General features: G+C 47.2%; 1 protein-coding gene across 6 annotated transcripts in view; it reads left to right on the top strand.

Moving 5' to 3' along the window:
- CNOT4 (CCR4-NOT transcription complex subunit 4) overlaps positions 1 to 12562 on the top strand; it is a 753420-nt gene that overhangs the window by 381921 nt on the left and 358937 nt on the right. For all 6 annotated transcript variants that reach the window (XM_085651989.1, XM_085651993.1, XM_085651992.1 and 3 more), the window contains exon 9: positions 99 to 156. In XM_085651989.1, coding sequence (XP_085508115.1) covers positions 99 to 156 — 58 coding nt within the window. The remainder of the gene's footprint in view (positions 1 to 98; positions 157 to 12562) is intronic.

The following is a 12562-nucleotide window of genomic DNA, read 5'->3' as shown; positions in this document are numbered from 1 at the left end:
CAATAGTTTGTTTTTCTAGTTTACCCTCTTTGCCTTGGTTAGAATTCTTGCTTACTTTTCTCTTTTTTTAATTTTTTTATTTAATTTCTATTTTACAGTCCTATCGACAAATCAACAGAGTCCCTCAGTATAGGAAATGGTGAAAGTCTACAACAGGTAAGCAGACTATATTTTTTGCCTTTGGTACTTGATCTGTTAACACCTATTAGGGGAGTGCTGGTAAGATTGACAATAGTGACTATATGATATAGAAAGAAAACGGACATCTCGGCTAAAGTCTTGGTTATCTACACTATCGTTGAAGGACTGAAATTTGTACCCAAGGGTTTCGGGGGTGGGGAATGGGCTGGTGGTCTGAAAAAGAGAAAAGCGTGTGAATGCTGTGTGAGAACATGAATAACCTTTGGCTCTTAGCTCAGAACCTGAATCAGTAATACAGTTCAGCAAAAGATCCTTAATGGCTCACTCCTTTTTCCTGCTTGAGTGCAACCAGTCAAATTTTGCATAATCTGTTTCTGCTGTGAGAATATTTAGCTATGTCCTCAGTCATATGATCAACACTTTTATGGCGGAATATCACATCCTTTATTGCAGATGATTAATCTAACCTTGTGGTAAATATCACTCCCAAATTTCTTTTGGTCATTATTTTTTTAACCAAACGACTTTCTGGAAGGTTAGAGTTTGCCTCTCACATTGCTTCAAATGAATTCAAGTCCACTCTTCTCAAACTACTTAACCTCTGTGATTTCTGATATACTTCCTACTGCATATTCCTCACATTAAAATATTCTCCAGGCACCAGATTGGATTCGGTAAATTTTGGAGCAGTGCTCCTGTGTACTGCTAGGTGGCACAGTGCAGCTCTGCTTTGGCTTAATACTGCCCTGAGCGGATCCTCGTATAAAAGCCCCCCTAGTGTGCTGACATCAATTTCTTTATTTCCACACTTTCTGGCGCTGATACTGACCTACGCTCCCTATAGTGTCAGTTTTTCCATTACATTAAAAAAAAAAAAATCCAGTGTTCTAGGGAAGGATCTCCCCACCGAAAATGTGCGTTTGGTGCCTTGGCTCCGGACAGTAGTGTGGTTGCTGCCGATCATCAGAAGTTGAGGGTTCCTGCATTCCTGTACCTCAACCACTAGCTGCTGAAGACTAGCTCACAGCGGTTGTCCAAGAATCACCATGCTGGTAATGGTGTTGAGGGATTTTCCTCTGCTGAAACTAGTCAAGGACGTTCAGGCTATGATTGCAATACTTCAAGCTAGATCAGGGATCCAGGTGAGGATGGGTCTGAGCCTTCTTGGCCTCTTAGTCTTTTGCAGCCTCCTTTTCAACTATACAGGTGGCACATGCAAGCCCTGCAGTGGAACTTAAAGTCCCAGTGGGCCCAGCATCAAAACTACCTTTTTGACACTGGCTAGTTCTGAGGATATAGGTCAAGATCTACAGTGGTGACTGAGCAACCACCATTTGTCTTGCAGCATACCTCTCTCCCTTCCCTACCCAGAGCTGAGCATGGTGATGGACTCATAACTACTGGCTTGGTAGTGTCTTTTGGGAGAGGTGGAGATTAATGGACTCTGGTTTCCACTAGAGGGCCTGCTCCACGTCCGTTTGCTGGAGCTGCATACCATTTGCTTGGCCCTGCAGGCATCCTTCTGTCCACCAAGGGATCACCACTGCTGTGCAGTACTGCAGCAAGTATGGCAGAGTGGCGTCCTACGCCCTGTGCCATTAGGCTTTACCTCTCTTTAGGTGGCAAGAGTGCCAGACATGTTTCTGGCCACTACCAACCTGGCATGGTAATGTCTGGCAGATCACAAGTGGCGTCTACATCCCAAAGCATCTTCCACTCGTGAGGGGTAATCATGGCTTGATCTTGTTACACCTGTTAAGAGTGCAGAGTATCATAAATGTTTTGCATTGGAGTTTCCACAAGAACATTTGTTCTGAGATGTAGAACGGCTGTAATGGAATAAGGGGCTCCTGAACTCTTTCCCGTCATATCCTCTTTGGTCCAAGCTCTCTAGATATACAAAGTATGAGCCCTAGTCATCCTACAGACCTTGGCCAGAATTATGTGGTTACTGCATATATGGACATGCCTTAAATCAGGCTTCCCTTCGGGAGGTCCTTCCATCTCCGCAACAGGGTGCTGGGCAGAGTCCTTCACCCACATCTACACCTCCTTACATGGGGATTGAGCAACTGCAATTGACTGTGCTCTATTTGCTATGTGAAGTGGTGGATGTCATGCTTGCTTTCAGATGTTTCTTGCAAAAAATGTTTATACAGCGTACTTAACAATTTTGTATCCTGGTGTGGTGCCTTGGATACGGACCCCTTACAAGCAATACTGTCATACGTAATTTTTTGATTCCTTTTGATTTTAGCCCAACAATAACTTGTAGTGGGTGCTGCAAAAATTGTCAGCCCTTTCATCCTTTCCATGTTTGCTGAACCAGCCATCGTAGTTTAGCTGTGATGAGTCATTAAAGGTTTGACATACATGTTGCATACCCATGCTGTTTGTGATGCCACAGTGGGACATTAGCTTCGTCTTGACATTCCTCGTGCGTACACCCTTTGAGTCTATGCATAGCTGCTTGCTGTGTCTCCTGACCTTAAAGGCTGTCTTCCTTGCTGCAATGACGTCACCATGTCGATCGAATTAGTGACCTGTACGCACTGTTGGTGCAGCTGCCATATACCACATTTTTTCCAGACAAATTGGTGATAAGGATTCGGGCGGCCTCCTTACCAAATGTCGGTTAGCTCTTCCTTTCCACCAGCGCTCTTTCTTTCCCCTCACTCATGGAAAGAGGAAGAGAGGTTCCATTAGCTGAGCACCAAATAGGCTTTATGCTTTTACATCGTTCATACCAAAGGTCACTGAGTGCAAGATCAACTTTTTCTGTTACTCTGCAGCAAAGAAAGCTAAGACTGCAGAAGAGGTCAAGGTGGGTAATTCAGTGTATTCAGATATGCTACGCACTGGCCAAAAAGTACCACTTGAGGTCTGAGAGCCCATTTCTCCAGAGCTATGGCTGCTACCACTGTGCTGGCATGACAACTCCCTGTCCTTGATATCTGTAAGGCTGTGATTTGGACATGGTGCATACTTTCACAAAGCACTACTGTTTTGACAGCCAGGTTAGGTGGGAAGGACACTTCCCCCAACTTAATTCGGCAAGATGTTTTGATCTGAGCCCACTTTATAGACCCTCCACCTTGGGGCGGTACTGCTTTGCTATCTATTTTAAGGTGAGCAATCTGCGGTTAGATCTGTCCATCAGAATAACTGCATTGAGATGGTGTGGTGGAATGTAAAGAGGGCTGTGCATAAATGAATGCCCCCAAACAAACAAGTTACCTACCTACAGTTATGATCTGTTTGTAGGATGTGTTGCTGTAAATACACTTTCTCTTCCAGGGGATCCTCATCATAGTCATATGCACTAGAATATTCCCGCCTTTGCGTGGGACCCTGGAAACACAATCATATATGTGATAAACATATATGCATCTCTATATGTATGTGTGTGTGTATATATGTGTATATATAGATATATATTTATATATATATAATAAAAAAGCAAATGCAGCCTTTTATAAGTAGAGCTGAATAATGCTTTAAGACGTCCCTGTATATAATCAATAATATAACCAATATAAATAATATATCATAAACTGGGAAGAAACAAAAGCAAATCATGTTTGAACACTGTTTTAATGCTTTGCATTAGCACAAACACCTCAGATAGGACTGAAAGCATTGTCAGCTCACAGGCTGCATTGGAGAAAACAACAGCCTAGAAAAGCTAGAAAGCTACCTCTTAGCAACATAGAAAAACTGGCACTGTGCCTTTAAGGCAACCATGACCCCTAGCTTCCCATCATGCCTCAGGGGTGGCAGTTAGGTCAGTTCTTTCCGGCTCCTTCAGTCAGGTCCCTGGTTACTCAGCTCCACTCTTTTCTGGTTTTATTCAGAAATAATCTACCTTTTAAGAAAGATTTTAGCTTACTTTGATGTCTTATATCCAGTCAAGTAAGGTGTTTGCGTTTTCTGACTATTTTTGGCATTTTTTTACCACTCAAAATGCCATCCCTTTTTGATCGCTGCCCTTCTTGTGGAAAAAAGGAGGCCAGGGCAGACTCTCACTGTCTGTATTCTTTGCCTGCCTAAGGATCATGTCCCCAAGACTTGCCCTCATTGCCAATCTCTCTCAAAAAGAACTTTAAAGGACAGAGAGCGGATACGTCTTTATGGATTGGCAGAAAAGGCTTCCAGAGGCAGGTCTACGGTAAGAAAAGGCTCCAAGAGGCCCAGATCCTCTTCTAGACCCTCCGCGTCTGGCTCGGCGCTGAGAAAATAGCCACCGGAGGGACATACATCGAAGAAAAGTCCGTCGGCGGCGGGCTCGCTGTCGAGAGAACGCAGGCATGAAGGTACGTCACTGCATTCGACTTCGAGAATTCGACAGCCTATGCCGGCGACGATCGGCATCGAAGAGTTCCAGTCCACCGCCCTCATCAAGGCGACGATTGGCTTCGAAGAGCCAAAGCCCTCCGCCGTCGTCAACCCGGCGGCGTTCGTCGTCGAGAGCTGATAACCCTCCGTCTCCGTCACATAGACTACGTTCGACGTCGAGGGGAGAGAATTCTCCGCCGTCACAGACCAGGCGGTGATCGGCGTCGAACGGGAAGTCCTCCGCCGTCATCCCGGCGACGTTCGACGTCAAAGACCAGAAGCCCTCCGCCGACGTCATTCCAACGTCGCTTGGCGTCGAGAGCTAGCAGCCCTCCGCCTTCGTCATCCCACCGACGATCGGCATCGAGGAGAGGAAATCCTTCGGCGCAGTCGAGTCCACATCGCTCGACGTCGAGACGAAGTATTCTGCCGTCGTCAAGGCGCCATTCGCCGTCGACCCATTCGACGCCGAAGAAACTACAGTCGACGCCGAGACCGCTCCCAGAACCTGGTCGAGCCTCGACGACTAGAAGAAGATCTCGATTGACATCGAGGAGGGCTCCGTCGCAGCGGGATATACGCTCGACGCCGAGACCACCATCGCATAGATCTGACTAAGGTTCAGTAGTCTTAGTGACTGAATCAGCATCGAGACACTCTTCTTCCCACTCCTCGAAGTCCACATTCTCCATCTGCGTCTCCAGAACATGCAAGGAGATCGCGACAGAGGACCTCTCCTTCTATACATCTGTCTCCAAGATGGCTTTTACCAGTACGTCACTGGACTACGGCGGGAGCATCGAGAAGGGAGGAAGAATACAAAAGCCCTGTCCTCAGATCCCCTCTACAAAGATTAGTACAGGAAGTGGTAGATCGCCTTCGCCGGTACGCCACCACCGTGAAGGAAGATCTAAGGAACGTAGGTTTCTACGTCGCATCACCACAGAAGGAGGTCTCCCTCATGGTCCTCTTCCTCCACCCGCTCCTCTAAGAGGGACTATTCGCCTACTCTATCGGACAGCCCTCATTTGAGAGTGTCTCCGATAGATGACATTAACACCTATCATGATGTGCTGCAGAGAGGGGCTCAGAAACTGAACATTGCAATGTCCACACCTCAGGTCCCAACGACAGTGATCTTTGAGACGCTGCACCAAAGATCTGCTTTGCGTCCGTTGCTGCCTCTGGTTCCTGGACTTCCGGAACAAGTAATGGAAATTTTTCTAACCCCCTCAGTGATTAAAGCTACACCGGCCAGAATTCAAAAGAAGTACAAGCCTGCTGATGTAGACCCCGTGTTCTTGAAAACGGATCCACCTGCGGACTCCGTGATAGTCGCAGCGGCACGTAAGACTCACGCAGTCTCTGCTCATGCGTTGGTCCCTCCGGACAAGGAGAGTAAGTCCCAGGATTCTTGGGGACGAAAGGTTTGTGGGATCGGCAGCTTCTTCACTCAAAGTCTCCGGTGCAGCAGACTTATTAGGTCGATACGACAGATTCTTGTGGGATTCTTTGGATCGGTTCAAAGAGAAGTTACCAAAGGAGGATCAGAAAGGCTTTGAAGAAATCATTACGGAGGGTTCCTTGGTAGCTAATCAAATGATTAGCACTGCAGCGGATGGTGCCACACTATCAGCGCATTCGTATGCGCAAGAAGGTCTGCCTGGTTAAGGCTTACAGCTCTTAAACCGGATGCTCAGCAGAAGATCCTTAACCTACCTTTTTCGGGTTCTTCATTGTTTGGCTCCCACACAGATGAAGAGATGGCTCGAATGAAAGCCGAGTTGGAAACTTTGAAGGTTGTGGGGCTAGAAAAGAAAAAGGAATTCCAACGAAGGTACAGGCCCAGCCAGCACAAGGGATACCAACAGAGGGTTCAAACCCCTCCGTGGTCCCAAAGCAAGAACCAAGGAAGATCGCAATTTCAGGGTCGAAAGTCTAGCGGAGGTAGAGGGGGGTAACCAACAACAGTCCTCCTCCACCACTCGACCAACAGGAAAACAATGAGCCAGAGCTTCCTCTGACGCCGTTGCCCACTCCAGTGGGAGGAAGTGTTTCACAACATCTGAAAGAGTGGTGCAACGTAACAAAGGATCGTTGGGTGCTCAGTATACTGCGCAATGGATACGCACTAAGTTTCCGTGTGTCGCCAAAGGACATTCCTCCGAAAAGATCTCGTCCTCACCAGCTAAAATTACTACGACAAGAAGTGGCACTTCTACAAAAAAAGGCCATAGAGAAGGTTCCCATCTCACAGCGAGGAAAGGGAGTGTACTCCAGGTACTTCCTTGTGCCAAAAAGAGATCAGGAGCACAAGTTCATACCAATCCTGGACCTGCGGTCGCTGAACAAGCTCATCTTGAAACAAAAATTTTGCATGCTGGCGCTTCATCAAATATGTCCACATCTGCAAGCAGGGGACTGGATGTGTTCAGTGGATCTCCAGGATGCGTATTTCCACATTCCTGTAACTCCCCGTCATCGCAAATTCCTGCGATTCGTGGTCAGCAACAGTCACTACCAGTTCAGAGTGTTGCCCTTCGGACTAAAATCTGCCCCACGAGTCTTTACCAAGTGCATGGCGGTGGTAGCGGCAGCTCTACACAGACTAGGTCTTTTCGTATATCCATACTTGGACGATTGGCTCTTGAAAGGACCATCTCCTTAGCAGGTAAAGATCGACTTCCAAGTGTGCCTAACTCTACTCCGCAGGCTAGAACTGCACGTGAATACGGCAAAGTCAGTTCGCCAGCCTACACAGGTGATCCATTACCTGGGCTCCGTCCTAGATACAAACCTAGGGAAAGCGTTTCCTTCGGAACAGAGACTTTTATCAATTCGGCAGAAGTGCCAAGTTCTTCTCCAGACCAATTGCCCGACGGTCCGGCAAGTAGCCTCCCTTTTGGGATCAATGGCTTCTTGCATATTCCTCATTCCCAACGCCAGGCTGAGACCTCTACAGCAGGATCTGGAGGACAAGTTTCACCAGGCAACCGGTTTCTGGGAAGACCGGATTGTACTTTCACAAGCAGCAAAAGCGTCTGTTCTGTGGTGGACTCTTCCACGGAACCTCGTACTGGGAGTCCCCTGCCATCAACCTGTTCCTACCCAGTCCTTGGTAACGGATGCATCGCTTCTAGGATGGGGGGCGCACATGGATTGCCTACAAATGCAGGGGCGGTGGTCCGTCAAGGAACAATCCTATCACATAAACATGTTAAAGCTGCGGGCAGTCCATCTAGCCCTGAAAGCTTTTCAGCCCTCGAACATGTCCAACTCAGTCCTCATCCAAACAGACAACACGACCACCATGTATTACCACAACAAACAGGGTGATACGCGCTCTCGCCCTCTCTCCCTGGAGGCTCAAAAGATATGGCATTGGCTTCTAGCCCAAGGCCTTTCCGTCACAGCGGTGCACCTTCCAGGAGAGCAAAATGTGCGAGCGGACGCACTCAGCCGGCACTTCGAAGATCAGCCAGACTGGGTGCTAAATGACGAAGTGGTGGCAGAAATTTTCCATCAGTGTGGTCAGCCTTCCATAGATCTGTTGGCAGACGATCTAAACAAAAAATGCCACGCCTTGGCCTCCAGGTTCCACCGTCCAGGGAATGCTCTTTTGATGGATCGGTCTGGAATATTTGCATATGCCTTTCCTCCCCTGCCTCTGATTCCGAAGGTGGTGTCCAAGCTCATCCGGTCCAACATGTCAATGATCCTCATAGCCCCGGACTGGCCTCGACAATGGTGGTACCCAGACCTATTACAGCTGTCGGTGCACCCCCACAAGAGGCTCCCTTGTAGGTCGGATCTACTGACCAAGATGGACGGGAAGATCCTACATCCCAACCTTCCCTCACTGAACTTGACAGCATGGCACCTGAGGTCCTGCAATATGGACATTTGAACTTACCGCAGGACTGTATGCATATACAAAAGGAAGCTTCCACAAGGGCTTCGTATTCCTGTGGTGCACTTGTAATAACTTTAATCCAACCACAGGGCAGGAGGAGGTTATTCTTCCTTACCTCCTGTACTTAGCTAAATCAGGGTTGAAGTATTCATCGATCAGAGTACATTTAGCTGCTATTGCGGCCTATAGAAAGTCTCCAAGCCAGCCTTCCTTTTTTCAACTACAGGTGGTCAAGGATTTCCTACAGGGGTTGAAGAAAGTGTATTCCCCTGTTCGGCCTCCTTTTCCTCCTTGGGAGTTGAATCTGGTCCTCTCTAAGTTCATGGGTCCTCCTTTTGAGCCCATCCATAAAGCCATGCTGCAGCATTTGACATGGAAGACCGCTTTCTTAGTCGCGATTACCTCAGCGCGAAGAGTAAGCGAAATCCAAGCACTGTCTTCCAAAGAGCCATATACGATCTTTCACCACAACAGAGTAGTATTAAGGACTCGCCCTGCTTTTCTGCCGAAAGTTGTATCTGATTTTCATATTAATCAGGCAATTTCTTTGCCGTCCTCTTTTCCCAATCCCGCAACTCCTGCGGAAAGGTCACTCCATTCCTTAGACCTTAAGAGGGTGCTTAAATTCTACCTAGAGGGAACTAAGGTCATAAGAAAATCATACCAATTGTTTTTAAATTATGGTTCCATGAGGACCGGTTTCCCAGCTACCAAGAGATCCATTTCCAGATGGATAGTGTCTTGTATAAAATTGGCCTACCAGCTGGCAAATAAGCCCCTATTGTTGTCACCTAAAGCACACTCCACTAGGGGAAAAGCAGCTACAGTAGCTTTCTTGCATGATGTTCAGATGGCAGAAATTTGCAAGGCAGCAACCTGGAGATCTGTGCATACTTTCACAAAGCATTATTGACTTGAATCCGACTCCAGGGCGGATACTCCAGTAGGCATGGCCTCCTTGAGGAATCTGTTCAGATAACAGGAATGTCTGGATTATCAAGTTTAGTTGTCTGAGCTTGATTGTTAATTATTATTTTTCCTTTGCCCGCAGTGGATGAGGTGAGGCTCGCTCTTCTATTCTAGTGCTTAGGACTATTGATGAGGATCCCCTGGAAGAGAAGGATTAGTTACTTACCTGTAATCCTAGTTCTCTTCCTTGGGGATCTTCATCAAAGTCCTAAGCAACCCTCCCGCCTCCCCGGGTAAAGGATCCTTATTTTTAAAGGAATTGTAAACTCTTTGTGTTATGGCTTTGTGTCACCGCAAAGAAAAACTGACCTAACTGTCACCCCTGAGGCATGATGGGAAGCTAGGGGTCATGGCTGCCTTAAAGGCACGGTGCCAGTTTATCTATGTTGCTAAGAGTTAGCTTTCTAGGCTGTGGTTTTTTGCAATGCAGCCTGAGCTGACAATGCTTTGTTTTATCTGAGGTGTTTGTGCTAATGCAAAGCATTAAAACAGTGTTCATGATTTGCTTTTGTTTCTTTCATGTTTTTTATGATATATTATTTATATTGGTTATATTATTGATTATATACAGGGGAGTCCTTACAGCATTATTCAGCTCTACTTATGAAAGGCTGCATTTGCTTTTTTTATTTCATATATATATTTTTTCCACGTGATCAAGGCTTGGCAGTAAGCCGAAATGCGTCTGGTGGAATAATACATCTTGTGGATATTTTATGGTGTCGGAGTTCGTGATTACTGAGAGCGCACACACTCTGAGGATTTTGTTGATGTATGTATGTATATATATATATATATATATAGATATAGATATATATATATATATAGAGATAGATAGATGTAGATGTAGATGTAGATGTAGATATATCTGGAAAGACAAACGGACCGAATCCATTCAGTGCAAACTAACTATTTAACCATGGGTGCACCACGCATTATGCTGTGGACCAATCTGTGAATAAAGGGCTCCTACACTGCACCCCGCTGTGTCCTTGGATTACTCTGTAGAAGGTGATCGTGTGGCAATTTTTTCGCGTCTGCCAGGAACGCGATACTCGGACCCGTCCAAACAAGTGTCCAGGGACTTTGCTGGCATTGTGGCATAACGAATCAAGGTATTGATTGTTCCCAGGACCGCCGCAGGAACGGGCCAAGCAAGCGGCCGCTGTCTTTGGCAGCCTGTGACTTCACAGGGAGGAGGGTTGATTCCCTCCCGCATCTCGGCATGGTTTGGTTCCTAACTTGGGGCTTTGGACGTTGGGGGCTTGATGGAGCTTTTAAACACTTCAATAATGGGGCCACTAGCCGCAACACGGCCCCCCCTTTGTGAGGCACAACACAGCACTTACGAAAGTAGCATCGGATCCAGCTGCCGTGCAGACTCCACCTGATGTACGCTGGGAGCTGTAGTTGTTCATTAGACTGTAGCGGGCCCAGGCAGCCGGGTCAGCTGATCTCCCACCAATGGGAGTGCCCCTGTATCTTCAAAGGAGGGAGGAAGTGACACCCAAGGTTATACCAGCATCTGAAGAAGGCGTGTATGCCGAAATGCATTATGCTGTGGACCAATCTGTGAATAAAGGGCTCCTACACTGCACCCCGCTGTGTCCTTGGATTACTCTGTAGAAGGTGATCGTGTGGCAATTTTTTCGCGTCTGCCAGGAACGCGATACTCGGACCCGTCCAAACAAGTGTCCAGGGACTTTGCTGGCATTGTGGCATAACGAATCAAGGTATTGATTGTTCCCAGGACCGCCGCAGGAACGGGCCAAGCAAGCGGCCGCTGTCTTTGGCAGCCTGTGACTTCACAGGGAGGCGGGTTGATTCCCTCCCGCATCTCGGCATGGTTTGGTTCCTAACTTGGGGCTTTGGACGTTGGGGGCTTGATGGAGCTTTTAAACACTTCAATAATGGGGCCACTAGCCGCTACACGGCCCCCCCTTTGTGAGGCACAACACAGCACTTACGAAAGTAGCATCGGATCCAGCTGCCGTGCAGACTCCACCTGATGTACGCTGGGAGCTGTAGTTGTTCATTAGACTGTAGCGGGCCCAGGCAGCCGGGTCAGCTGATCTCCCACCAATGGGAGTGCCCCTGTATCTTCAAAGGAGGGAGGAAGTGACACCCAAGGTTATACCAGCATCTGAAGAAGGCGTGTATGCCGAAATGCATTATGCTGTGGACCAATCTGTGAATAAAGGGCTCCTACACTGCACCCCGCTGTGTCCTTGGATTACTCTGTAGAAGGTGATCGTGTGGCAATATATATTTATATATATATATATATATATAATATAATTTTTTTATTTTTTATTTTTTTTATCGCATATATCATTGTGTTCCCGGGGACCCGCGCAAAGGCGGTGTATATTGTAGTGCTTATGACTTTGATGAGGATACCCCTGGAAGAGAACTAGGATTACAGGTAAGTAGCTAATCCTGCTCAGCATACTCCTACCGTTTTGTGTTGGGCTTGGACGATTTTAACATGTTTTCTTTGAAGAAGTCTTTCAAGTCATTTGATCTCTCTGATCTGATGCGAATGGGCACGGACTCCATTGTTATACTGGTTTTCTGCACCCTCTAGTTTGGACGTGTTTCAATAAGTTCCTGGTCTGAAGGAGTTAGTTGGTTCCTGATGTGGCTTGCAGTCGGTTACCTTCATCCCAAGTGAGAATATTCTCCAACACGTTTCTTTAAACTATGTTTCCATTCCTTGAGACCATCCTCATGGTGCCCCTCGGCCCTGGGCCCATCACATGCTGCGGACTACTCTCCGTAGAATGAACATGCGAGGTAATGTAAAGGGCTCCCTTCAATAGATGCCTCCAGTGGCACTCTAAATACCTCTGGGCTGACCTTTATTCCATCTGTAATCTTTGCCTCTTGCTGGATCACATCGAGAGCTGATGGCTATGTTGTTCGGCATCTCACAGCAAGAGACTGCCCTAATGCTGTGCCCAATGGTGGGCCCACAGCAAGATGGTCAAATCCTCTGCAGAGATGCTGGATATCTTCGGTGAGGCCTATTCAGATGTCCGGGTTAACACCATACTAATGAAAATCGAGGTGAACACTGAAACCGCCAAGGTGATGTCTGTCCTTCAGGTTTCTTCAATTAGGGGATCCTTTTATAAACAGTAATCAAACGGAGGCCCCAAGGCCACTTCCTCACACCAAACCCAGTGATATTGTCAGCAGCAA

Source organism: Triturus cristatus, chromosome 4_1, assembly GCF_964204655.1.
Source record: "Triturus cristatus chromosome 4_1, aTriCri1.1, whole genome shotgun sequence".
Classification (NCBI taxonomy): Eukaryota; Metazoa; Chordata; class Amphibia; order Caudata; family Salamandridae; genus Triturus; species Triturus cristatus.
Note: the sequence above shows the minus strand (reverse complement) of the source record. Positions and strands in the feature narration are given on the sequence as shown.